This window comes from Ursus arctos, unplaced genomic scaffold, assembly GCF_023065955.2.
Source record: "Ursus arctos isolate Adak ecotype North America unplaced genomic scaffold, UrsArc2.0 scaffold_11, whole genome shotgun sequence".
Classification (NCBI taxonomy): Eukaryota; Metazoa; Chordata; class Mammalia; order Carnivora; family Ursidae; genus Ursus; species Ursus arctos.
In genome coordinates this window covers 60,604,004-60,630,606 of record NW_026622775.1, presented here as the reverse complement: position 1 = coordinate 60,630,606, position 26,603 = coordinate 60,604,004, and the positions used below count along the sequence as shown (strand labels likewise).

The 26,603-nt window shown below is 34.9% G+C and overlaps 1 protein-coding gene and 1 pseudogene across 2 annotated transcripts in view; one reads left to right on the top strand and one right to left on the bottom strand.

Annotated features, from left to right (window-relative positions):
* Positions 1 to 2,171: 2,171 nt before the first annotated feature.
* LOC113270026 (cytoskeleton-associated protein 2-like) lies at positions 2,172 to 25,330 on the bottom strand (annotated as a pseudogene).
* A 59-nt stretch (positions 25,331 to 25,389) lies between these two features.
* The window catches only part of GLRA3 (glycine receptor alpha 3), a 177,516-nt gene continuing 176,302 nt past the window's right edge, over positions 25,390 to 26,603 (top strand). The window contains exon 1 of one of the 2 annotated variants that reach the window (XM_026518883.3): positions 25,390 to 25,475. In XM_026518883.3, the coding sequence (XP_026374668.1) occupies positions 25,405 to 25,475 (71 nt within the window). In that variant the 5' untranslated portion in view covers positions 25,390 to 25,404. The remainder of the gene's footprint in view (positions 25,476 to 26,603) is intronic. The other variant, XM_026518884.1, reaches the window with a different exon arrangement.

Here is a 26,603-nt window from a genome sequence, read left to right as displayed (position 1 = left end):
CCCAAAAGGAAAGAAAATAAATATTTAAGTATCTGTTACACATACAATTTATAAGATCTTTTTGAACGAGAAATATTACTTTATAGGCCCTAGTTTGTAGATTTATAAATTTCTTACTTTCTAGATATAGGAAAACCTATTCTTGCAGCCAGTTTTACAAGAATAAGAAACACATAATATCATAAACTGGAAAGAATTCAATAACGAACATAATAAGCACCTGTTTTACCCAGAGCAGCATTGGGAAAAAGAAAATGATGGAAAAAATAAAAGGTATAGTCTTTGATTTTGACCCTCAAATCTCATCTTTCATTTCAGAAATGCCCTGTAACTATTTCCAAATTGAATTTCCATTTGGATAAATGAAAGATTTAACACTGCATTTGATTTTCAGTGTTCATTTATAAAGATAAAATGTAATTTTATTTGATACCATCCTAAGGTTTTGCCAGCCTCTAAGTGTTCTAAGAAGATACACAAGTTTAACACAACCTAGGTGCAGGTTATACAACTTGGAAGAAACATATGGTTCCATATCACAGGATCCTAAGCCTCAAAAGTAAAGCATGAACGCCATGTTGAAGTAATTATCTGTGGAGAAAAATGGTAGATCATGTTAACTGTATTAAAGCCATTGTGCTATAGATTACAGTAAGACACAAGAAAACAGAGGAAACCTTTGTTTCTTAGGCATTGTAGTCTAGCAATAAGAAAAGATAAAAAACAAGTCCACAAAGTAAAATTTCACTGGCATTGCATGTTCCTATTTACTCTTCAAGAAATCCAGTCTTCCTCAATTTCCTCGTCAATAATTTTGAGAGGTTCCTGGAAGTGTCAATGCTCCAAGAACTTTGTTGTCTCCATGACTACTGCACGATTTTTAGCATTTTGTCTTTCTTCTTTTCTCCCTGAATATCCCAGTTATTGCTATCCCTTAAATGTCAACTATGCTATCAGTATCCACTAGACACACAACTCCATCTGCTACTGCCACAAACACAAACATCTGCCCTGGGGGCTGACCTTGGTACTAAGGTCTACACCAATTATTACTGACTGCTAATGTTGAGGACCCCACTGACTAGGACAGGAATGCTGCCAAATATGCCACCCTTGTCTTCATCTATCAGCACAAATGTCATCTCTGATTTGGGCTCTCAAATTTTTAAGATTTCACATTATAGAAAAACATCTATGTCCCTTTTCTGTCTCTCTCTCATCTTCTCTCTCCCTCTCTGTATTTTTCACTGTCTTTTTTTAAACAAAATTTATTTTTTTTTGTTTTAGATAATACTTAAATATTAAGAAAGCTAAAATTTTAAAATACAAAATATATCAGCTAGGTTTTTCTATACATTACATTTACATGAGGATTCTGATTTTACCTTTCCAAGAGCAGTTGCCCAGGAGGAAGGAAAGGCAACCTGTCATTAGTCTGCGGGGCTTGTACTATCTTCTCAGGCCAGGTATCCCAGAGCAGAGCAAAGAATTGAAGTGAAGAAGGGAGTGTCCCCTCCCCTCCCCTCTCCCTTGCTTCCTTTTGTTTTTACCTGAAGCATTTCTGAATAACATGTAAAATTAAATTTGGATATAAAGAACTAGATGACTACTCCAATTAGAACTGTGTTGCTTTAGAGAAGCCTTGGCACAGGCAGGACATGAACTGCCCCTCATCTACAGGGACACTGTGACAGAAGTCAAAGTTGCACATAAAAGTCATTTGCAATCTCTTGAGCAAAGGCACAGCTAGCATCAACTCCATAAAATGAGGGGATTTGACCAGATGGTCTGTCACGTGGCATCTAGTCTGGAAGGCTAGCTCCTCCCGGCTGGAAGGACTCCCTCTCTCTGCTAAGGTGGATGCTGGAAGGAAAGTCTATCATACTGTGGCACCAACCTTCTGATACAAAAAAGAACTATATTGAGAGTAAAGTAGATCAATAAAATGAAAATTTTTACCATACTTGTGGGGTAAATTAATATTCAATAATTTAAAATGCACGTATGCTATAAAACTGTGGCAAACTATAGTCTTAAATAAACCAAAGACAGCCTCATGGGGATATTAAATTTGAGTAAGTCCAGTGAATTACTAAATTTGGAGAGCCCATAATCTGCCTATCCACTGTATAGTTTTTTTCCAGGTCACCTGCGTAAGGGTATTCCTTCTTTCATGGATGCTCTGAAACACCTTTAAAAGAAGGCAGTGAGAAGCATGACTCAAGGATCTTAAACCCTAACGTTACAGGCAAAGCCTCATTTTTACAAAATACAAAGCACTCTGTTTTTCCCACTTGTAATAGCTCATTAAGAGAAGCCACTTCTAAATCGTGTCCCCGAAGCATTTCCAGACAGTGGGACACATCTTGCTCAGTCCTTGTCCAACACTGTAGGGGAGTGAGGAGCTTCCTGTCTTGCCCTAATGGCATTCTACTTTAGGGATGGGGGGGGATCTGTAACTTGATACCAGGATGGTTATCCTGTTCTGCCTTGGTTATTTGGGGTGTTGCTGTAACCTGTTCTCTGTCTCTCTCTCTTTTTTTTTAAGATTATTTATTTATTTATTTGATAGAGATAGACAGCCAGCGAGAGAGGGAACACAAGCAGGGGGAGTGGGAGAGGAAGAAGCAGGCTCCCTGCGGAGGAGCCAGATGTGGGACTCAATCCCAGAACGCCGGGATCACGCCGTGAGCCGAAGGCAGACGTCTAACAACTGCGCTACCCAGAAGACAAGACTTTTCAAATTCCATCTTATTGTCCAGCTCTTCTATTGTTGTTATTCTATCTGTTTCAGCAGCTAAAGAGTCAGAAGTAACTCCTTCTGTGATTCAGTTTGGGTGTTGCAAAATATTAAGAACAACTTCTCCCAACTCTTGTATCAGTGTTGCCCCATTTCTAATGGCCTCTTCGTACAGCCCAGTAACACCAAAAGTACCTTTACTTGCCAACAACTTTGCTTTGCAGATCCAAATTGTAGCAAATTTTTCAGCCTCAGGAATACTGGACAATATGGCCAATATTTCATTAGAAAGTACACCCTCTTCAATAAACTCCAGACATTCTGTGAGAGTGTTCTTAATTTTATTGGACAGTTTAGGTTGTGCTTTCTTTTCTTTGTCTTCTTCTTTTTTTTTAAGATTTTATTTATTTATTTGACAGAGATAGAGACAGCCAGCGAGAGAGGGAACACAAGCAGGGGGAGTGGGAGAGGAAGAAGCAGGCTCCCAGCGGAGGAGCCTGATGTGGGGCTCGATCCCAGAACGCTGGGATCACGCCCTGAGCCGAAGGCAGATGCTTAACGACCGAGCCACCCAGGCGCCCCTCTTTTCTTCATCTTCTTTTTCCATACCTTTCCAGAATGAAATATTCATTTTTATTATTATTATTATTATTATTATTATTTGCTTTAAGTTCCATAGGGGGCCGTTCATAGATTTTCCCCTTAGATTTTTGCCAGTCTTCCAGTTGTTTCCTTCGATCTTCTGCTGTGATCTTCTTCTTCTTAATATGTGGATTCGTTTGGGTTCCATTTGAGACTCTACTTCTATTTATGGTTTTCTTACCAGTTTTAGTTTTAAGAGCTGTCTTATTGGGAGAATGGTTCTGGGGAAGAGTCTTTTTTAACTTGAAGTGTGCGCTTTTTGTTGATAGCTGCTGCTGCATTTATTCCCATTGGTTCCATGTGCTGTTGTGTTAGGGGCGTTTGTAATGATTGAATTAAAACTGCCAACTGTCAAATTAGGCCTTTGCCTTATGGCTTTTGATTCTTGTAGTGCACATGATGTCCAAGTTCTGAAACAACGTTGAGTGGATTTCTGATCTTGCTCAATGTTTGGTTGTCTGTTGTTACAGCCTCCGGGAAGAACACCAGGCTTTGTTCTAGTTTCTGCTCAGTAACAGTGTGTGACTCTTACTTAGTTTCATTCTGTCTTTCATATTTATCCCCATTAACCTTAATATATTTTATGTCCTTGACCACCTGTTTCTTTGATGCTTGAGTCCTACTAAGGATCTGAACACAGGGAGAAGGAACTCTCTGGGAGTTTTTCTCTCGGTCTTGCAAGATTTGTTCCTCTGGAGAGTTGCTGTGACTTTACTGGTGGAATCCTAATTTGTGTCTCTCCAACAAATTGTTTATTAGCTCTGTCTTTCAGAGAAGCACCATTCCCTGAACTTTTGCCCAAGCTTGTTTAGGAGCCAAACTGCTCTTCATTTGATGATAAGAGTTAGTCTTTGGCTTACCTATTGTCTATTATCTAGGATTTGGCTTCCTTTCAGAGCCTAGTAAGGTTCGGGGCAAGTTCTCTTTGTTCATCTCTTTTAGAAGGCTATCCAAGGATTCATTTTTAACACAGTTATTGTCCACAGAGTCTGCACATTTAACATTTCTTTGATCTGCTACTGCTGCTTTGCAGTTTTCAATTCCTGTATATGTAACCCCATGGTTTTTCTAGACAGTTCTCCAGTAGTGGATGATCCACCTTCAGGCTAGAAGGCTTACAGTTTGATTTAGAAGAAACACATCCTGAAGTCAGCCTTTTGCCCAGAAGTTTTGGTGGCTCCAACATTGGCTTCTGGGATCCTGTGGTATAGTCAGGTCTGAGCTGGAGTTTAATGCTGATGGGTCTTATAGCTTTGATAGGCAAAGCAACATGATTGGTAACATCCTTTTTGGGTATAATAGTAGATTTAGAAGGTGGAGGATTCAGGTGCCTGGGGGGTTCTGTTGGTTAGGTGTCCCACTCCTGATTTTGGCTTGGGTCATGATCTCATGGTCATGGAATCATGCCCTGCATTGGGGTCCATGCTCAAGCAGGGAGTCTGCTTGGGATTCTTTCTCTCCCTCTCCCTCTCCCTCTGCCCCTCCCCCCCTGCTCTCTCGCTCTCTCTCCAAAATAAATAAGTACAACTTTCAAAAAAAAAAAGAAGAAGAAGAAGGTGAAGGATTCAGATGACTACTCTTGGATTTTAGATAAGGCTTTGTGTTTTGTCACTTCAGTTTTCCCTTGGCTGCTAGGTGCTCCTAGAGCTTCCTCTGCTGCTCTTCCTCACCATGACTCTTCTGTGACAGTTTTTCTTCCTGTATTTTTCACTGTCTTATTTTGTGTCTTAGGACACAGAGAAATGCAAGTTGGAAGTCAAAAGGGATATTTATCTTTTGGACCTTATCTTAGGGAAGGAAAGATAGAAAATAAGTAAGTAAGTAGATAAATAATCATTACCTATTAAGTGAATAAAGTAGGTAATGAGATAGAAAATAATAGGTATGGTGGCTGCTTTACATATGTCAGGGAAGCCTTCTTTGAGGATTATTTAACCTGAAACATAAAGAATAAGAAAAGTTGACCATGCAGAGCATTGAATATTCCATTTAGAGGCAAGAGCAAATTTATATTCCTTAGGCAAGAGAGAGCTAAGTATATTAAGGAACTGAAATGAAGCTAATTTATCATTTAATTTACATGACTTGACTCTACTTTTAATTACTTTTTTTCTTAGAATTCACTTATACATGTACATAGACCGTACTGTTTTCTTAAATGCCTTAAATATGCCTATATTAAAAGGCTCAAGTGAAGTCTTCTCTGTAGGTCAAAATATGAAGCAGTTAAAAAAGCCAAGAAATCCCCAAAGATGTGAAAACCCCAAAAATCTAATATCAGGTTAGACTTTTTAAATGAAACTTTAAGAACCTTAAGGCTTCTGGTGCAGCAGGTAAATAACTTGGAAGTTGCCACTTTATTCTAACAATAAGTAAAAAGCTGAAGAAACTGAAAAATTAATGACTTTTCTTAGAACTGTAAGAGAGAAGTGATGTCACAGAGCAAGCCAATGGCCCCAAAATTGGAGAAACCAACAGGCAAATACAAAGAATTGCAGCTTACTAGAGCAGAAACCCATGAGCAGAAGTCATCACAAGGAAGGGAATCCTGAACTGTAAATGATGAATTGCTGAAGGCTCTGGGTAAGTAAGTCTGAGAGGTAAAAACTTCAGGGGACTTCAGAGTCATAGGAGGGACCCCATACTTTTTCAAGTTTTACCTCCTGGAGCTCTACCAGGTTAGCACAGTGAATATCAGAGAAAAATCCCTTCCTGCTTACAGCATGGGGAGGGGAAAAGGAACCATTTTGAAATATACCACAACATTCGTTCTTCTTAATAATGTCTGCCCTAGGAGAAGCTATTTAAGCAAAGCCTAAGCTGTTGTGTTTTATTAGAGTCTAAATGACCCGAGGGAAGGGGTGCCTGGCTGGCTCAGTCGGAAGAGTGTGTGACTCTTGATCTCAGGGTCATGGGTTCAAGCCTCATATTGGGTGTAGAAATTACTTAAATAAATACGTGTATATAAAAAAATAAATGACCTGAGAGAAAAGAAATGTCCAATTCTAGTCCATTCTAGTCATCCTGTACCACTTAAGGGGTAAAAAAAAAAAAAAAAGGTACAAGGGAAAGTACTTGTGAAGATCACAGTCCAGAAGCACAGGCTCATTAAAAGACTGAGACCTAATCATAGCACTATGGAATGCTTTACTATTTACAGTTGTTCCATTATTGCAGCACAAACCAATATTATTGAATTGGAGACTTCAACACACATCTATCAGAAATGGATAGATTCAGCAGGGAGAATTTCAGTAAGGACATAACTGAACTCAACACCATCATGAATCAAGTGGATATAACATACATCCATAGACTAGTTGATCTGACATCAGCAGAATACACATACTTCTCAAGTTCACATGAAGCAATCCCCAAGATAGAACACATTCTGGACCATAAAACACATCTTAACAAATTTAAAATTATAGAAATTATGCAATGTCTGTTCTCATATCCCAAGGGAATTAAACTAGAAACCAGTAACAAAAAGATAGCTGGAAAATTCCAAAATGCATGGAGGAAAACAACATACTTCTAAATAGCACATGGGTCAAAGAAGAAACCTCAAGAAAAATTTAAAATATTCTGAACTAAATAACACAATTTATTAAAATTTGTGGGATGCAGCAAAAGAGTACTACTTATAAGGAAAATTATAGCATTGAATGAGTTTAATAGAAAAGAAACAAGTTCTAAAATTAATTATCTAAGCTTTCACTTTATGAAAGAAGAATAAATTAAATCCCAAGTAAGCAAAACAAAAGCAATAATAAAAATTGGAGCAGAGATCAATGAAATTGAAATGGCAGGTAAAGGGGTAAATAAAATATGTACATCCAGAGAATGGAATATTATTCAGTGTTAAAAAGAAATGTGCTATTAAGCCATGAAAGAATCTTAAATGTATATTAGTAAGTGAAAAAGACCAATCTGAAAAGGCTACAAACTGCATAATTCTAACCATTTGCTATTCTAGAAAAGGCAAAACTATGGAGGCAGTAAAAAGATCAGCAGTTGTTATGGGTTAGTTGAAGAGATAGGGATGAATGAGTAGAGAACAGAATATTTTTAGGGCGGCAAAACTACTCTGTATGATACTGTAATAGGGGATACATGCCCTTTACATTTGTCTAAACCATAGAATATAAACACCAAGGGTAAACCTTAATGTGAACAATGGACTTCGGGTGATAATAATGTTCAAATGTAGGTTTATCAATTGTAACAAAAGTACCAAACTGAAGTTGTTGATGATGGGGGAGTCTGTGCATGTGTAGGGCTAGGACATATGGGAAATCATCTTACCTCTGCTCAATTTTGCATGAACTTAAAAGCAGCTCTACAAGATAAAGTCTATTGAATTAAAAAAAAAAAAGAACTGTAAGCACTTATGTTTACTAGATATCAAACTAATTTAAGGAATCAAGATCAATGTATGACAACAAATCTGAAAAAACATTATGTTAATGAAAGAGTCACACAAGCCCACATGTTGTATGATTTCATTTATATGAAGTGTTCTGAATAGGGTAATTGATGGAGACAGAAAGTAAGTTAGTAGTTCCCAGGGCCTGGAGACAGGGGGGAAACAGGACATGACTCTTAATAGATCTTTTTTTCATAATTAAAATATTCTAAAATCAGATAGTGATTATGGTTGCATAGTTATATGAATATACTTAAAAACCACTGAAGTGTACATTTTAAAGGATGAATTTTTAAAGTGTAAATGTAAATTATATCCCAAAAAGCCGTTATTTTAAAAGTTAATAAAATATAAATATCTTCAAACGTTAAAATGTTATTTTGTAAGTGGATAAAATCAAATAGTAATAGAGTTACAAACTTTTCAGATAATACAATGGAATTTTCAAAAGGAGCTCAGAGGAAGTCAGACTTTTTTAGAGGAATTAAAGAGCAAAGGAGAATGTATGAAACAAATTATAATGTTTATTTTATACATAAGTAACTAAAGCTAAGTAAAAACAAGGATTTTCGCCAACGTAACAAGGAGAGTAAGTGCTAATGCTGGTACTTGAATTCAGGCCAGTTATAGCCAATGCCAAAAACATTGTTTTGCTCTTGAAGTTTTCTTAAAATTCTTGTGTCTTAGCAAATAAATTTCTTTCTCATATTAAGTCATATTTCTAGGACACAAATAAAAAATCTATAAGGTGTTAAAAAATTCATACTTTTAAAATATTTACACATTTAACATTTTTCCTTCGGGGCAGAAGAAAGGGAAAATGCATATTAAATTCTCCAGATAGTTAAAATTTCAAAAACATCCAGAAAATGACTAACAAGAATGCTTTGCAAACAAATAGAATTCTAACCATTGGGACAACAGATTTGAACCTGCTCCTATGAAACATTTGTTTGCATACATGGCATTAAAGCTGTTCCATTTGTTTTGGGCACCTAATTCAGAAACATCTCTTTTGTTCATATCTCTTTAATATGAAAAACCTCTTTTGCTATGAAAATAGGCAAGTCATCAGTTCTTTTTTTTTTTTGAAAGGTTTTTATTTTTATTTATTTATTTATTTTTAAAGATTTTATTTATTTATTCAACAGAGATAGAGACAGCCAGTGAGAGAGGGAACACAACCAGGAGGAGTGGGAGAGGAAGAAGCAGGCTCATAGCCGAGGAGCCTGATGATGTGGGGCTCGATCCCATAACGCGAGGATCACGCCCTGAGCCAAAGGCAGACGCCTAACCGCTGTGCCACCCAGGCGCCCCATCAGTTCTGTCACTATTAAGTGAAGGCAAATCAATCTCCCTGGATAAAAATTCCAACTTACCAAAAAAGATGCTGCATCAATTGTTATTAAAATATACATATTTGATTTATTTGATTTATTCATTCATTCTAAATGGTCCTCTAGCCTATATTCTATGTCAGGTACTTTAGTTAAAGTTTTAAGATTGTGGTATAAGATATCTTTAAAGGTCTTCCTAGTTTAGTTGAAGAAACAAACACATAAATAAAAATTTGAAATACTTATGATAATTTTAAAGTTGATACAAGCATACGGTAGAGGAGGGGCACCTAAATCTATTGAGTGGGTAGATGAGTGGCAGTGTTGAAATAAAATTTCTCAATTAAAAAGTTAAGAATTTCTTTTTTCAAAATAAAAAAATCTGTGACAATTACTGAAGCTGCAGCTCTTCCAGTTTTCAAGTAAAAAGTAATCCCCAGTACATGAAAAGGTCCTCACCACCACTAATCGGGGAAATACAAATCAGAACCACAATGAGGTATCACCTTACACCTGTTGAATGACTACTTTTAAAAAGACAAGAAATAACAAGTGTTGGCAATGATGTGAAAGAGAGGGAACGCTTGTGCTGCTGAATGTAAACTGGTGCAGCCATTATGGAAAACAGTATGGAGGTTCCTCAAAAAATTAAAAAAAGAACTACCATACAATCCAGCAATTCCACTTCTGGGTATTTATCCAAAGGAAATGAAAACACTATCAAAGAGACATCTGCAACCTCCATGTTTATAGCAGGATTATTTACCATAGCCACGTTATGGAAACAATGTAAATGTCCATTGATGAATGGAAATGTAAAGGAAAAAATATGAAATATTTACAAATAGAAATATATATAATAGAAATAGAAATACAGGAATATTATAAAAATAGAAGGAAATCCTGCCATTTCTAACATGAATGGATCTTGAGGGCATTATACTAAGCGAAATAAGTCAGGCAGTGAAAGACAAATACTGTATGATCCCTTTAGGAAACTAAAAACAAAACAAAACTCATAAATACAAAGAACAGATTGGTGGTTGCTAGGAATTAGGGTTGGGGATGGGCAAAATGTGTAAAGGTGGTCAAAAGGTACAAACTTCCACTTATAAATAAGTCCTGTGGATGTATTGTACAGTATGATGACTAAAAGAAAAAAATCAGCAACCCCTAGCTACGACCTAACTTCTGTGCTTGAAGAAAAAGAAATCAATGTGTTTTCAGACAAGTAAGAGCACAAAATTATGCATAAATTTAATGAATCTCATTATCTCCCAAACAGATCATGTAGCGTATGGAAAACAGAACATTTAAGAGTTTGGGATTCCTTTGAGAGTTTATATCATAGTACTTTTCAACTAATAATAGATTTGAGAAAGTTAAGCATTATGAACATTCTATTATAAGATGAAAAAAAAGGATGAATAGGGGCGCCTCAATCAGTTAAGTGTCCAACTCTTGATTTTGGCCCAGGTCATGATCTCAGGGTTCTGGGATCCAGCCTGAAGTCTCGCTTCACAAGACTGCTTAAGATTCTCTCTCTTCCTCTCCCCTGCCCCTCCCCCCACTCTGCACATGCTGGCTCTCTCAAAAACGAAAGAAAAAGAAAAAAAAAAGAAAGGAAAAGAAAAGAAAGGAAAAGAAAAGAAAAGAAAGAAAAAACGATGAATTATTAACTAGAAAACAACTCTACTGATCTAATAGGGAAAAATCTTTTGAAATGAAAATATGATGAAGACTTTGCCTGGGAGCAAATTTATGCAACTCATAGAAATAATCAATTCAAAAGAAAATACACAACGTGCACAATTTATTTAGATAAACCTTTAACAGTATCTTTAGATATTTCTGTGTTTTAAGTTAATATTACACAGACAAAAAGCATTCTGAGGATAATTCCAATATTGGGGGCTAAAAATTTAAATATGTAGTAGATGTTTTTTAACTTCAGAAATGAAAGAACACAGCACAGGAATTAACAATTTTATTTTTTATAACTGTTCTTTATTTTCCTAAACACTACACAGAATGGGGCTAAGTCAATATTTACAAATCAAAATTTCTGATGGTAACCCATAGGAAAAATAAAATCTATTGTGTTTGTTACCCATAGAATTCATTTCATTAATATTGTCTATGTCACATAATAAGACAAATTTTTAAATACTAATAAATATGATGGAACAAAATTCTGATAATACAGTACATATAGTAAAAACTATTTCGATTGGCTGATGTCAGCACTTTTTACATAATTTGAAGAACATGAAAAAAACTCTGTGTTGATAGCCCATAGGAAAAGCTGGTCTAAAAATGTTTAATTCAGTTACAATTTTCCAAGACTGTCTCCCAAACAGTGTGTGCTAAGATTTCTAAGCCCTAGTCATTATGGAAAAGCTTGCCAAACTTTTTCTCCACATGTAGGCACATCAAATATAATTTCATAAAAATACATAAATTAGGGAAGCATTAAGTGTATTTTTTCCCATTTGTATGTATGTCTCCATTTCCCTCTCTCCACTTAAACCTAAATATTTTTATACTATTGAAGGGGTTCAAGACAGGTCTCCCCAAAATATGCTGATTTGGCATAATGATTATTTTGAGTTTAAAGCAATCGAGACCCAACAGATTCAGGAAAAGCTCTTTGCCATCCCACAACTGCCTAAAAGGTTTTAGACAGAGGACCTGCTCCAGGAAGAGAGCTAACACCATAGATAGATAGCTACATTAGGATATGAACTAGATACAGCAAGCAGGGAGGAACCTAGCAAGGCCATTTTGATCCAAGTCCTCTCTGTCTCGTGGTTTCTGAGTGGCCCAGCAAACATTTGCATACCAGACATTTACTCTTTTTCATTCTTCCTGAGGACTGCATTCCTGTCTTTTGAAGACCCAGACCCCTACCTCTTTCTCCTTAGTTCAGAATGACATACATACCTCATTCTGCCTGTCTTTGGAATTCCATGTCTATGTGGATTCCCACATGCTATTAAATTTTATTTTGTCCTGTTAATCTGTCTCATGTCAATTTGAGTCTTAGTCCAGCTAGAAGGACCTTGAAGGGAACAGGAATTCTTGCTCCCTGGCATTACATAAGTAGACCATACTAAATATTCTTACTTCTATGAGCTTTGTAAGTTTTGGGTTTTATATGAGTCATTTCATTAATTCCAAATGCTTTATTGCATTCACAAAGCCTGCAAAACATTGTAGAATAATAATGGTTTAATTTCCAAATATTATTAAAATGCTATAATGCTTTAACTTTTACCACAATATTTTCTGCAGCATGTGTGACAATATTTATTGCATTCAAATATTATACATTCATACCTTTTTATTTTTGAAATTAGAAATTTTATCAAATCTTGACAAACTGCATTAGTAATCAAGTTTTATTTCTTAAAGTTGTTGATGCTTGATTATGTTAGCATATTTTCTTATATCAAAAGACTCTTATCTTCTTGCTATAAATTCCACTTAGTTAAAGAGTGCTTTTTTCCCCCCTTAGCTGAATTGCCGGATTCTTTCTTTCTAATTGTTTATTTAGGTTTTTGCATTAGAATCTATCTGAAAGCTTGCAGTATTTTTCTTGATTTTAAATTTATTAATTACTCATTAACAAAACATGCCTAGCCTTTTTTTTCTTTTCAAAACTGCCTAAGCTCAGTGAGTCTCATCAATCAGATAATTTAGCTCTTTATTCAATTCATTAAGAGATTTCTTTATATATTTGTTACTTACTATCTCTTAAGCTCAATAATTTTTTTCTTATGGAATTCCAAATTTTTTGTTATTTTTATTTTATCTACTCTCTAAATGGCATGTTGTTTGAGGTTTTTTTTTCCACCATAACTTGTGCTGCTTTATTTTTTCATTCTGTGCTTTGAGACATTTCTTCTACTAGATCTTCTGTATCTATAAGTGGGTTTGTGATTTGAACATACTATCAGTTTACTTACTGAAGTATTTAGTTGGGAAATCCTGTTATTTTAGCTCCAGAAAGCATTTGTGATTGGGATTTCACTTTAGTTTTCTTAAGGGTTTTTGTTATTTGTTCAAGTACTTTTCTGTCTCTTGCAGCAACTCTATTTTGCTGGCATGAAATATGTTTGTGCTGACTGGATCTTCCTTTCTCTGGCTGTTAGAATCCTTTAGATGATTTGTTATTTTCTCTATTAGCTTTTAGATCTGGTGGTAGGAGTAAACAAATGGGGCAGTCTGGCTAGTTTTTACAACCCTGAGCAGAAGGGCTGCTAGTCCCCTGCTGAGTAGCAGGATGAAGACTTTGCAGTTCCCAGGTCTCCAGGCATAGTCCCAACTTCATAGTCCAGCTCCTCCCTAGTTTCTAAGATCACACACATTGGACCAACTTTCACCAATGTCAAAATTTCCTCTAGAAATCTCTGTGTGCCAGGTTTTTGCTGAGAATGTGGTGATTCTATTCTAGCCCAAGGAAGAAAGAGTCCTCATCAGTTTTCTCTGTCAAGATCTCCTTCAAGCCTAAAGCTTCTGCTCCCATCAGTGGATTGATTCCAACAGCAAATTGACTTGGAAAAGACAAGTAGGCAAGAGTTTGGAGAAAAGGTGTAGAGAGCCCCATGTATTAGTTTGGTAGGGTCGCCATTATAAAAGTACCACAAATGGGGGTAAAACAACAGAAGTGTACTGTTTTACAGATATGGAGTCTAGGAGTCCAAAATCAAAGTATTAGCAGTTGATTCCTTCTGAGGACCATGAGAGAAGGATCTGTTCCAGGCCCCTCTTCTTAGCTCGTAGATGGCCATCTTCTCCCTGTGCCTCACTCATCTTCTTCTTGTGAGTATCTATCTCTGTGTCCAAGTTTCCCCTTTTATGAGGATACTAGTCATACTGCATTAGGACCCCTCCTAATGATTTATTTTAACTTGATCATCTCTATAAAGATCTATCTCCAAATAAGTTCACATTCTGAGGTACAGAAGATTAGGACTCCAAACACATCTTCATTCAGGTGATATGGTTCAACTCACAACAGTCATATTTATTTCAACTGTCTATCTGTAATACTTTATTGAATTTATTAATTAAGCCTAGATTGGTCCTGACCCCACATAACATAAACGTAGGCAAATTGCAACAACAAATCTGTACATAGCTAGAATAATAAAAGGATTCTAGTCCAGAGGACCTGAGGGGATCATGAAAACCAAGAGAACATTATAATAAGCAACCCTAGAATAGCACATGTACATCCTACATGTTATCAGCTGAAAATGAATGAGAATTTTTTAAAACACTCAAAGCTATTATTGCTACTACGAAAGTTTTTAATTTTATCTATAGACGACCCTTTGGGTTATTTATTTGCATTTTCACCTGAGTGAAAGGTAAAGCATAAAATATTGCCTTTCCAATATATTTGGAAAAAAAGAAAAAGAACTACCTGGTTTAAAAGTAGTCATCATTTAAGTTTAATCACTTCATTTAAGCTCTCCAGTAAAACAACTCAGTCTACATTTCATTTAAGCTTAGTGGAAGGTGGAAGGGGGAAAAATTGCAGAGAGAAGAAAAGCTTTAGTTTGAAAATTCGAAAGTAAAAATTAATAAATCATGCTAAACACTATCTTTTTGTTAAATAGGATAAATAGTTAATAACTACTTAACTAAATAGACTTTTAAAATATTCTAAAATATGCCACTCACAATAATTTTTAGAGAGTTTTCTGATTGAAAAGGGGAGAATAGGCAATTTTCTATTGCAATCAAATGCACAACAATTGGCTCACAACCATTAGATTAATAGGTCTTATATCATGTATATTTTTATTAGCTCTACATAAATTCTATATTGATCCCACAGTCTTGGAATAATTGGTATTATTGATTAAACTTAACTTCATTGATCTGTTGGCTCTAACATTTTGCCTCATAATTTAATTTGAATTCCTTACCTACAAATAAAGTGTAACATCTTAAATTGCATAAATGACCTATTTTTTAAAATTCCTGTCCATGATATCTTTCCATGTTTGTTTTCTATTGAGTTGTCAGTCTTTATTCTTCTTGGTTTTTTTAAGAAATACTCTGCTTACCAATACTTTGACTATTATATTATGATATTATTTTTAAGGAAATATCCTGCCTACAAATACTTTGATTACTATATTATAATAATATGTTATATTATTATTAAATTTGTCAACTATAAAATTCAAAAACATTTGGCTTTCATTGTCATCTATATTATGTTTGTTTTACCCTGTAATTTTGTTCTTTTTCTTTCTATGTTTATGAACATCCAGTTGTTCATTACAACACGCCAAAGAGGTATCATATATTACTAATTTTCACCTTTTATTTTATGACCATTTAAGGCTACACATTTCTAATTAGTCACCAGTTTAGCTGCTTTAATATGCATTTTTATTATCTTTAATCCTTTTTTTGATTTGCCATATATATTGATATATATTTATATATTCATTGCGCCAACAAGTTTCTTTTTTTAAGATTTATTTATGTATTTGAGAGAGAGAGAGAACAGGGTGGGGGCTGAGGGAGAGGGAGAGAGAAAATCTCAAGCAAGTGCCCCCCTAAGCACAGAGCCCTACACAAGGCTCAATCCCATGACCCTGAAACCATGACTTGAGCCGAAATCAAGGGGGATGCTGAGCCACCCAGCCGCCTACCGCAACAAGTTTCTTAATGCAGTCATTTTAACTTGATTAAATTTCAGTCATAAATGCATTCTCTGAAAGACAGCACTTCTTTAAATTAGTTGAAATTTATTGCATACGTTATTATGTTCAATTTTTATAGATGTTCAACACATGCCTAAAAAGAATGCTTACAGTGTAACTTTGTATATTCATTAGATAAAATTTATTGACTGTACATATGTGCACATCACATAATATATATAAAATATAATACCAAATATATTTTTTTCAAAATTCATATCCTGATTTTTTTTGTAAGCTTGAGCTAACAGCTATTGAATAGTATACTAAGTTTTAAAGCTATATTATTAAGTGCATTCATATTTAGAAGTCTCATATCTTTCTGGTGAAACTTTTTTCATTATATAAAGACTTTTTGTGTAAATATGCAATTTTCTTCAATTTTGTTTAATATTAGTATGGCTACACTGGCTTTTATTTATTTATTTATTTATTTATTGGTTAACAGTAACCTGATGCACTTTTTCCTCCTTTTACTTTTATCTTTACAGATATCATTTAGTTTACTTCTGATTCTTAGAAAGTGCATATAGCTGTTTATCCTTATTCTCATTTTTAAAAATAATCTGTCTTTTCCCTGTAGTGGAGTTTGAGAAATTTTCTTTGACTTTAGTATTAGGTAGTTGTATTGGCATAAGTTTTTCTTATTGACCAAACTCTACTCAGCCTCCCCTAAACTTTACTACAACTAGGCCTGACTTTTGGACTTTTGGACTTCTCTCTGCATTGCCCAGTTTTAGCAAGAATTCTGCTAATTCCTTTTAATCAGAACCATACACCACACACCCTCAATATCTGATAGCCATTGGTATCTGATCTTGTTCTTCATTCTCCACCAGGCTGGCTGGCTAGCCTACAGCAAGAATCCTGTTAGGTCAGTTTAGCCAGAATCCCCCTTTGCCCCTGTTTCTCTTAGTAACATTTATTTATTTATTTATTTGACGGGAGGGGGGGGGGTGGGGGGGTGGGGGGGTGGGCGGCGGAGCAAGAGAGCACAAGTAGGGGGAGCTGCAGAGGGAGAGAGAGAAGCAGACTCCCTGTTGAGCAGGGAGCCCAATGTGGGGCTCAATCCTGAGCCCCAGGACTCTGAGATCATGCATGACCTGAGACGAAGGCAGACGCTTAACCAACTAGGTCACCCAGGCGCCCCTCTCTTAGTAATTTTTATTGACTGATCTGTACTCTGCTCCTTGGATATAAATTTCTACTTGTCCCAGCTTTGTTGGAGTTGAACCCAATTCCATCTCAGTGGTGATATACTTATAGTGAGAGTACCCCTATCCTCTTGAATAAACCCTTTCTCATGTGTTAATTGTCGTAGAATCTTTTTTTCTTTAATGATACTAATTAAGATGAGTCTAGTTGTAGTTTTCTGTCTACTTGTCCTCCTGGGACACTTTGCACTTCTAAAACTGTAAGAGCCATGTCTTTAATCATTTTGATAAAAATCTCAGTTATTATTTCTTCATATTTTACTCATCCCTGTTTAATTCATCCTTTTCTGAGGGGAGAGGGAGAAATGCAAATCCAATGTTTGCTGGAAATTATTAATCTTTTCTCCATGTCTTTGAAGCTGTTCTGAACACCTTTGACTCTGTTGGCTCACATTGTATAATTTTTTAGATCTTCTGACCCACTAATTCTCTTTCAGCATATTTAATCTGCTACTTCAAGTATCCGATGATTTTTAATTTCAGCTTTCATAAGTTTTATTCTAGATACTCCCTTGGTTATTTTTCAGATCCATCTGGCCAGCTTATAGGGCTTGTCATATGTTTAATCCTTCCACATAGTAAGCACACTTATTTTATGTTCTCTAGTGTATAGTCTTTGCTCAACATCTATAGTCTTTGCTCTTCTAATTCTTTTTTAACTGCTTTGCTGATTCTAATTCATGGTGGCCTGTCTATTCATGTGTTTTTTGTTTCTTGTTTTTTGGGTTTTTTTGATACTGACCATATGTTCTTTGGAACTTTATCTATGGTAATTCTTTCAAACTCGGTCTTAAAATATATTCCTCCAGGGAGTATCTATAGTTGTTTCTGCCACATTTTAGGACATTATAATCACAGCACCAGTTAAATACGTATTTGTAACCTGGCATATATGTGTCCTTAGGTGGTGTTAATTCTGGCTCAAAAACTGTGTGTTTGTTTGGGCAAATAAGTCTTCAGTGAGATTTTTCTGCTTCCCTTAAAAGCTAAAGCTGAGACAGACAAGTTTCCTTCTCAGAATCCTTTGGAATGTGGATAGTTTTCCCAGTTGCTTCTTATGGTTATTAATTCTTGGGATTTTTGGTTTAAAAGACATAACTCTGGGATGCCTGAGTGGCTTATATGGTTAAGTGTCTGCCTTCAGCTCTGGTCATGATCCCAGGGTCCTGGGATTGAGCCCCACATTGGGCTCCTGGTTTGGCAGGGAGTCTGCTTCTCCCTCTGCCTTTCCCCCTCGCTCGTGCGCTCTCTCTTTCTCTGTCTCTGTCTCTCAAATGAATAAATAAAATCTTTAAAAAAAGAGACATAATCTTTTAGGCCTTTCTTTGAGCTATAGTTCTTGCCTCCAAGTCTGTTGAGTATCTGGTAAAAACTGAAGCTGTTGTCTAAGAGGGATCAACTGGTTACTATTGGAATCCTTACAGCTTTAGTCCTCCCTTGTTTTTTTTTTTACTTCCTGCTTTTTCATTGGTTTGGGCAATTTCTGTGCAATCTCAGCTAAGGATTTAGGCTTTTTAAGCAAATACTTTCCTACACTTTAGGTATTTACAAAATGATTTTTTTTTTTAGGATATCTACTCTGTTAATAATACCAGAAATAAATTATTAAGGAAATCAAATATATCTGAAAGAAAGTTGGGAGCAATAATTTTCCTATAAAATACATATAAATTTTCATCATTTTCATAAATTAGAAATTAATATCAAAATCATAGAATACTTATTAGCTGTACAAATTTATGGATTATAATTGTTTCTATAGAAGTAAATTATTAGTTATAGCATATCATTACATATTCTGATTACTGCTTATGCAGTCTATTGTTATTTAGTTAATATGTCACAATAGGTAAGTTCTTAATGTTCCTGACAAAGATATGAAGATTAATATATCATCATTAATTTAGTATCTCACAAAGTAATAAAATTATAATATTTAGCCTTCATATCACAAAGGGTTGGCTATTGCCTAATAATTAAAGTTCAGTAGTAGTTCACATCCTGTGCCCAACCTTTTTGTTAATGAAGTAAATAATATTATTTTAGAAATAAATCAATATGAGTATGTAAAAAGATTGCTAAACTTTTCTGGGTTTTTTTTTTTTTCTAACCTGGAAATTTAACAATATATATCAGTATTCATCATTTTCAAATTAAGTCAGAATTTTGAAGAAAATCTTTTATTGAATTTCTTATAAAGTGGTATTGTTACCCATTTTTGAAAAATATATACTCCAATCTATAGTTCACTGCCACAAGGAATTTAGTGTTTGATGACATATATATGACACTGAGAAAGGGAATCATTTTCCTAAGTCACCTCAGATCAAAAATGTAAAGGATACCAGTTAAAGTTGTGGTGTTTTCTGTTTTATTTGTTTGAAAGCTTTTTTATATTTCAATAGGTAAGAGGCCTGTGATAGAAAAATTGACACAATGAGAAAATCTCCTCTGGAGTATAAATATGAAATGGGTGTTTTATTGATTGGTTCATGAATAAGTATATGAAGGTATCTCCTGACATTACGACCATGTTTACATATTATTAACCATCCAGAAAATTTAGTACCAATTTTTCACATTGTGCATTATTTGACCCAGTATCTATGGCCCTCTATGATATGCCTCAAACTTCTTTTTCACTACTTTCCTTTAGTCACCCCTTTTTTTAAATACCAATAATGTAAATTGTGATACTGGAAAAGCTGCTTAAAATTTTTGGACCTCAGTTTCTTCATCATTAAAACATGGATCAGATTATGTATACCTTCGGGTCTTGAGAGCAGAAATTAAGATAATAGACGAAGTATCCAATACAGTTGTTAACTACACAAATGTTATCACTCAAATTCTATTCACCCCACTTTTTTCTGCTTCTATGTTTTTGTTCTCCTCTCCTTTTTTTCACTATAATTTCCACATAAATTCTAAAAATGAACTGTGAATTGGTTTCAAAGCTTTGTTAAATATCTCCTACTTTATGAAAATTTTCTAATGTTCTCATGCTTTTCATTTTAAAGTACTTCATTTGAATTCCCATAGCATTTCTCTTCTCATCATTCAATACTTCCATTCTATGAGATACAATGAATATTCATGTATATCTTACATATTATATAGATTGCAGTTCCTCTGCGACAAGATTTGTTTGTCATTCACATGTATATCTCGGGAAGCACCTAAGATGATGCATATTATAAATTCTATATTTGTTGGTAAATAAATTGGTTGAATAAATGATTTGGAGGTACTTTTACAAGTTGTGCCTACTTAGTACCAAATATTCAGGGAAAGAATGAAATATTCAGTAAGTTAACTGTTTCAAATATCTCACTATTTAAAGTCATCTAGGAAATTATGGCAAATTACCACTACAATTTTGAGAAAAAGATGACAGTCTGAGTGCTAAAATAGTAAAAATTACAATATACTGTATAATATTAATCTTATAAAGAAGGTACTCTCAGAGTGAACTGAGGGCACATATATAAACTTGAAGGTTACGTTTAGATGGTGAAGGAATACGTTTGGCCAGGAAAGAACACCATGACATAAATATCTTAAATAATTTTGAAGAAAGAATGGGTTAAAAGAGATTAATAAGAATGGACTCTAGAAAAGAATGAATGTGTATGCATTCATTCACTCACTCAGCAGATATTTCCTGGTCACCTACAATGTGCCAGACACTGTGCTAGCATAAAGAGTCACATTGCCCCTGCCTTTCAAGAGTATTCAAACAAAGGCAAACATTAAATTATAATTTAATCTATGAAGGACTTTAATCCTGAGTTAAAGATAAAAGGGACATTTTTGAAAAAAAGAAAGAAAGAAAGAAAGAAAGAAAGAAAAAAAAGAGAGAAAAAGAAAATCCATGTTATGAATTAAAAGCTAGAAAAAGACTAGACATAAGTCCAAGAGGAAGAGTATTTGAAGTAGAGAAATCATGAGATAAGAAACAGTTTATGTTACTGGTGCATAGTGGGGAAAGGAAGACTAGGAAAAAATGAAGAGTTTGCCATGGAAAATCATTCAGAACTTTTTCATCTGTAAAGAGGACTATGGATTTTAATCTATTGTAATGGAAAGGGATCAAGGGTTTTAGGAATAGAAGTTGCATTTTCTGATTTACTAAAACAAATGAACAAAAGAAACAAACAAAAACCCCTTAATATTCACACGGAGGATTAATTAAGGGGAATAACAGAGCAAGCAGGAGAAACAAATAGGAGGCTGTTGCTGAGATTCATGTGAGAAATTTTGTATCCTGGACAAGAAAATGGAGATAAATTATTAGATATTTCTACCAGTATTCCAAAAAGAGGCACCTGATCAACTAACACTTCATGATTATTGTAGCTTTTTTAATAGTAGGAGATCCCTATACAAAAGATAAATTCACTAGGTTCACATACTTGGTGACATTATCTACATCTGCAATAAGATTAATTCCCCTCTATCTGATTTGTATTGAACAAGCAACTTTCTGATTGACTCCTAAATTAAGACTTTCTTTCAACTTTCCCAGACTGTTAATTCAAAAATATGAATATTCTAATTATTCCGAAAATGACATTACTTTTTATAACTTTTCATTTTTTTAAAGATTTTATGTATTTATTTATTTACTGATCAGAGAGAGCGCAAGCAGGAGGAGAAGCAGGCAGAGGGAGAAGCAGGGTCCCTGCTGAGCAAGGAGCCTGATGAGGGACTTATCCCAGGACCCTGGGATCATGACCTGAGCCAAAGGTAGATGCTTTACCGACTGAGTCACCCAGGCATCCCCTTTTTGTAACTTTCTAAATTGGCATTTTGACTTCTACATAAGCTTTTGGTGAGATGACTAGTTGAACCCAATACTACTGAATCTGATCAACTCTCAGTGAACTATTTCTAACCCCATACTACATTGACTTCAATAAAGTAAATAAGTCTTTTACTAAATTGCAACCCATTTTATCAGTATGTATAAAACATTGTATGCTTTAGATCATAGGTATTAACAACCGAGCATATAAAAAAACTTTATCACTAGAATAAAATTAATTTACTTATCTGTAGGCTAGTCAATATGCATACAGCTTGAAACACTAGTAGAAATATTAAAATTAGAGCAGGGAGAATAGACAAAATGCTAGACATTGAGCCAGTGACACCAAATTCAAGTTTGATATTTTCAACTTGCTGAATATGAGGGTTTGTAACCATCACTCAACCACTTCAAGCTATAATTACTTCCTTTGTAAAAGGAAAATATTAAATCTGATGAAGATTAATATGCCATTCAGCTCTGAAATCCCATGTCTTATATAATATAAAATATAATCCATTAGTTCGAGAAAGAATAAAGGCAATGAGGAGAAGAGAAGAGATTTGACCAAATTAGAATCCAGCTTAATTTTATATAAATGGGCTAGTCAGTTAGTGATTAGCCATAGAATGGTCTCTTTTCCAAAAACACTTTCCACCTACCCTTCCAATCAGGACTATTATTCTCAAAAGAATAAAATTTGTAAGAATAGCTGTCACAAATATGTAGATGCATGAAATTCATTTTGATCATATAGAAATTATAAGCAAACAACATAAAAATTCATAGACAAGAAGCCCTGGAAAATTAATCGTTAATGTTAACTAAAAGAAACAAGGCACTACAACCCATTCTTTGATTAATTTCTAATTTATTTAATCAAAATTAACCTAGTACCCAATGCATTGTAACAAATTCACAGATCTAATTCAAAAAATATATATGGCATTTCTAATATGATTATTAATGCATTCAATGATTATTGAGTATCTACTATATGTTAGGTTCTATTCTAAATAATGGTTATTATCCTCACTGCAGCGGAAAAGTAAAACAAATAAATGAGGAGGATCGTAACTTTTCATAAATTATTTGAAGGAAATAATAATGGAGCTATGAAAAACCAGTAATATGGGGATTCCATATTACTGTCCTCTTACATGAGGTTTATACCCAAAAACTGATTGACTAGTTATATTAATTTGATAAAGTATAATATTTCTATGCTTTCATGTTAATAATGAAATGAAATAACTAAATTTGTCCTGACTTTTAAAAACTGTCATGTAACCTAACTACCCAGATTAATATAAGCTCAGAATTTTAAATATTGTGCATTAATTTGCTCACTTAAACAAACATCCATTGGTTGTTTCCTTTGGGTCAGAGAATGAATCTCAGAGGTAATTTAACTCAATTCCCTTAATAATATATTTTTAAAGACATATTAAATAAAGATCTTTTTAAAAGTAGATTACTTTTCCAAAGATACCTAGTTAGGTAGTGGTGAAGCAAGGCAAAGAATCCAGGCCTTCTTGAAATATACTGTTTTGTTTCATTTATTACATGTGGTTTTTAAAAAAATTATTGCCATTCGAAGAAAGATCAACTAAGTAGCATTTGTTCTTAGTGAGCTTTCAAAAGTTTCATTGAAAGATTGAGTTGATTAAAATTGTATGAACCTTCTCTGGGCGCAAATATTCATGGATAGAACCAGTGATATTTCTTATGAGACTTCTGGAAGTTTGTAATTTAAATCAGAAAACTAAGATGCAAAAAGAGACAGCTATAGTAATAACACATAAAAATAAATCCAAAAATTATTTATTCTCACTGAATGTAAATAGCCTTGTCTACTAAAGAATAAAAAGAGATTTTTTTCACTGTGTTCTCATTTAAGAGGGTGAGAAGGTAATAACTTATACTTTTCCAGTTAAATAAAGAAGTACAGGGTAGTCAATATGTCAATTGCTGCTGGAATTTAACAAGAAAACGTTTGTGTGAAAGACTAAGAAGACATTCTTGGCACATAGTTTAGTCATTGAGAAAGTTAAGTGATTAAAGTAGGGCTTTCAGAATAAATATCTGAGGGAGTTTTAGGGAGAAGCTAAAATTCAAGTAGTGAAAGTTTTAATCTTGGTTAATAGTAAATAAAAACCACTATAAAGATCTCATAGCATAGGTTTTAATCTTTTAAAATTCCATTTTGAGATACACGAATAAGCATGCACACAACATACACACACTTTCCCTTTCTAGTCTTCAATGAAAATTCCCATGAAATGGTTGGGGGGGGGTGGGCTGGGAGAGAGGGAGAGCAGGAGCCGGGAGAGAGGTATGAATGATAGAAGATGTACCTTATGACCTAGTTGTCTTCTTCACTTGTACTTACTGTTCAGATAACGTGTAAGGAAAAAAAAAATGGTGGGTAGCATTGTGCCTCTAGTAGCCATCTCTTTAGATTTCCCACCTTCATCCTTTTAGAACCCTTATTACAACGGAAAGAAACTCAACTTACTCTAGTCAACAATACTTCCTGGCCAGAATGAAGCAAGCCAGGATTATGAGAATTCTAGAACCAACTGATTCTCCTGTTCCATTGATGCTCGTGCACCGATTTTTCTGCTCTTTCCTAGTCCTTTCTAAGGGTCTGGGTTTCATGTTGACTCCTGCATTTCGATATAGGGTCAAAGACATGGGGTCACATCCAAAAAGACCTTTCGTTCCTAAATTGTGTCTTTTCCTTGAAGGGAACAATAAAGGGCGTCTCCAGAGCTATTCTGCTACCTAATTCACAAAAGCTGCTGGCTCCCCAATGCTGAGTCCTGAGGCTTTCTTCCCCCAACTCCCTCCAGTCACAGTTAAGACTCTGCACCAGTTATTCACCGCTTTTTTAAAAGGGTAAGGTGTTAAGCACCGCCTATGGTCGTGAGTGGCCTGCCACTCTGTCCTGCTGTGCGGTCGTGATTGGCAGACAGAACAGTGTCGTCTGGCTCCGCCCCCGCTTCCCTTTGCCGCGCTAGCTGTGACGGGTTTTACTCAAAGGTGGAGAGTGGGATTCGGCGGGCGGCGCTTGGAGCAGGTGCAGAAGCATCCTTGTTCCCGCTGTTGCTGCTATTCTTTCTCCAGCGTCTGAGTCAGGGAAGGACAAGCATTCTTTCTTCGCCGCTAGAGCTTCAGTGAACTGTTGCCCAGAACCTAGGCACTCCAGACATTTCATCTCACCCCTTATTCCGCGTTCACTGTATAAATCACCTGCACATTTGTACCCTGTGAATCTTCCTTCTGCTCAATGCTCAGAGCAGGGGTCGAAAGGGAATTTCAAGTGTTTGAAAGAAAAGGTCTTTACTGACTGCGGGGAGCTGTCTAAGGTGCTGAAGCTTTCCAGGCGTTCGTCTCCTGCAACATCACACGGAGTTAGATTGCACATTTTCGTTCCTGGCTTTCTCGTCCCCCATGCCTTGGATAAGACTAATTTCAGGATCGTGAAAATCTCTCTGTATCATGGCCCACGTGAGACACTTTCGGACGTTAGTTTCGGGATTTTACTTCTGGGAAGCAGCACTATTACTCAGGTGAGTCCACTTCTATTTACCAGTTGAACTATTTAAGCTTGTGCACTAGGTTGCAACCACTTGTTATTGATGAAGTCAAGAATGCAATTCGAAATTGACTTGTTGAAAGTGTCCCTTAAATTGCATTGTTTTCTATCTAAAACTGTCCAGGAGTCTATCAAGACCTCTAAAAACATGTAACTTTGTTCTATTTTCGCTAATTAGTGCTTTTAAGTAATTGGCCTCATATTATTTGCAGCTGAGTATATACCCTAGAAAAATTACTTCCAAAACCTAGGTTTTCTTTCTCAAATTGCTTATAGAGTTTCTTTTTTCTAAGTGAAATATAAATTCTGAGTGTTACTTTCTTTTTGAAAGTTAGAAAATATTTAGTAATTAGAAATAATATTTTTAAATGGCAAAAAATCTACAACATAAGCATTTACTGATCAGAGAAATTCTGAACATTGTTGGTATTATCCAGAGGTTAAGTTAAATAAATAACACTTAAGGCCTTGAAAGTACCATGTCTAAAAAGCTTAGTTCAGGTAACACATGAAGACAAAATCATAAATAAATCATTAGATATGTTCTATGTCAAAAATAATCTTTTTGGAGAAAGTGATATTATAAGAAACCTGCTGAAGAATAAAATTGTTCTATGACATGTAATTTGCTTATCATTTCCGGTCATATTTGGTGGGCTTTCCTTTTTATTTATTTTTTTAAATAAAGAGAGACTAGTCAAAAGATCAGATAATTTAACCCTTATTTTTAATCAAACAATATATAAGCAAGATTATGCTCATATAGACTTTTGAACCACCAAAGTAAATTTTACTTTACTATTATAATTACCCTAAGATTTCCATTTTTATGGCCCACAAGCTTTTCAAGAGGACTGAAATCAAATAATTAGAATAAGTAAGTTACTGTATATTAATTTCTATTTTAAGTATGTAAATATTGTCTTCTGGGTTGCTGTGTCCATTTTTCATCCTTAGGCACCTTAGAAAACATAGTGTATGTCATAAAAACTGCCTTAAAGAAAGTTATATTATTCTGATATGCCTGTAGTAACAGGAACTAATTGTGAAGGTTACTATAATTTTGAAATTATTTTTTTTCTGAAGTATAGGGTTGAACCAC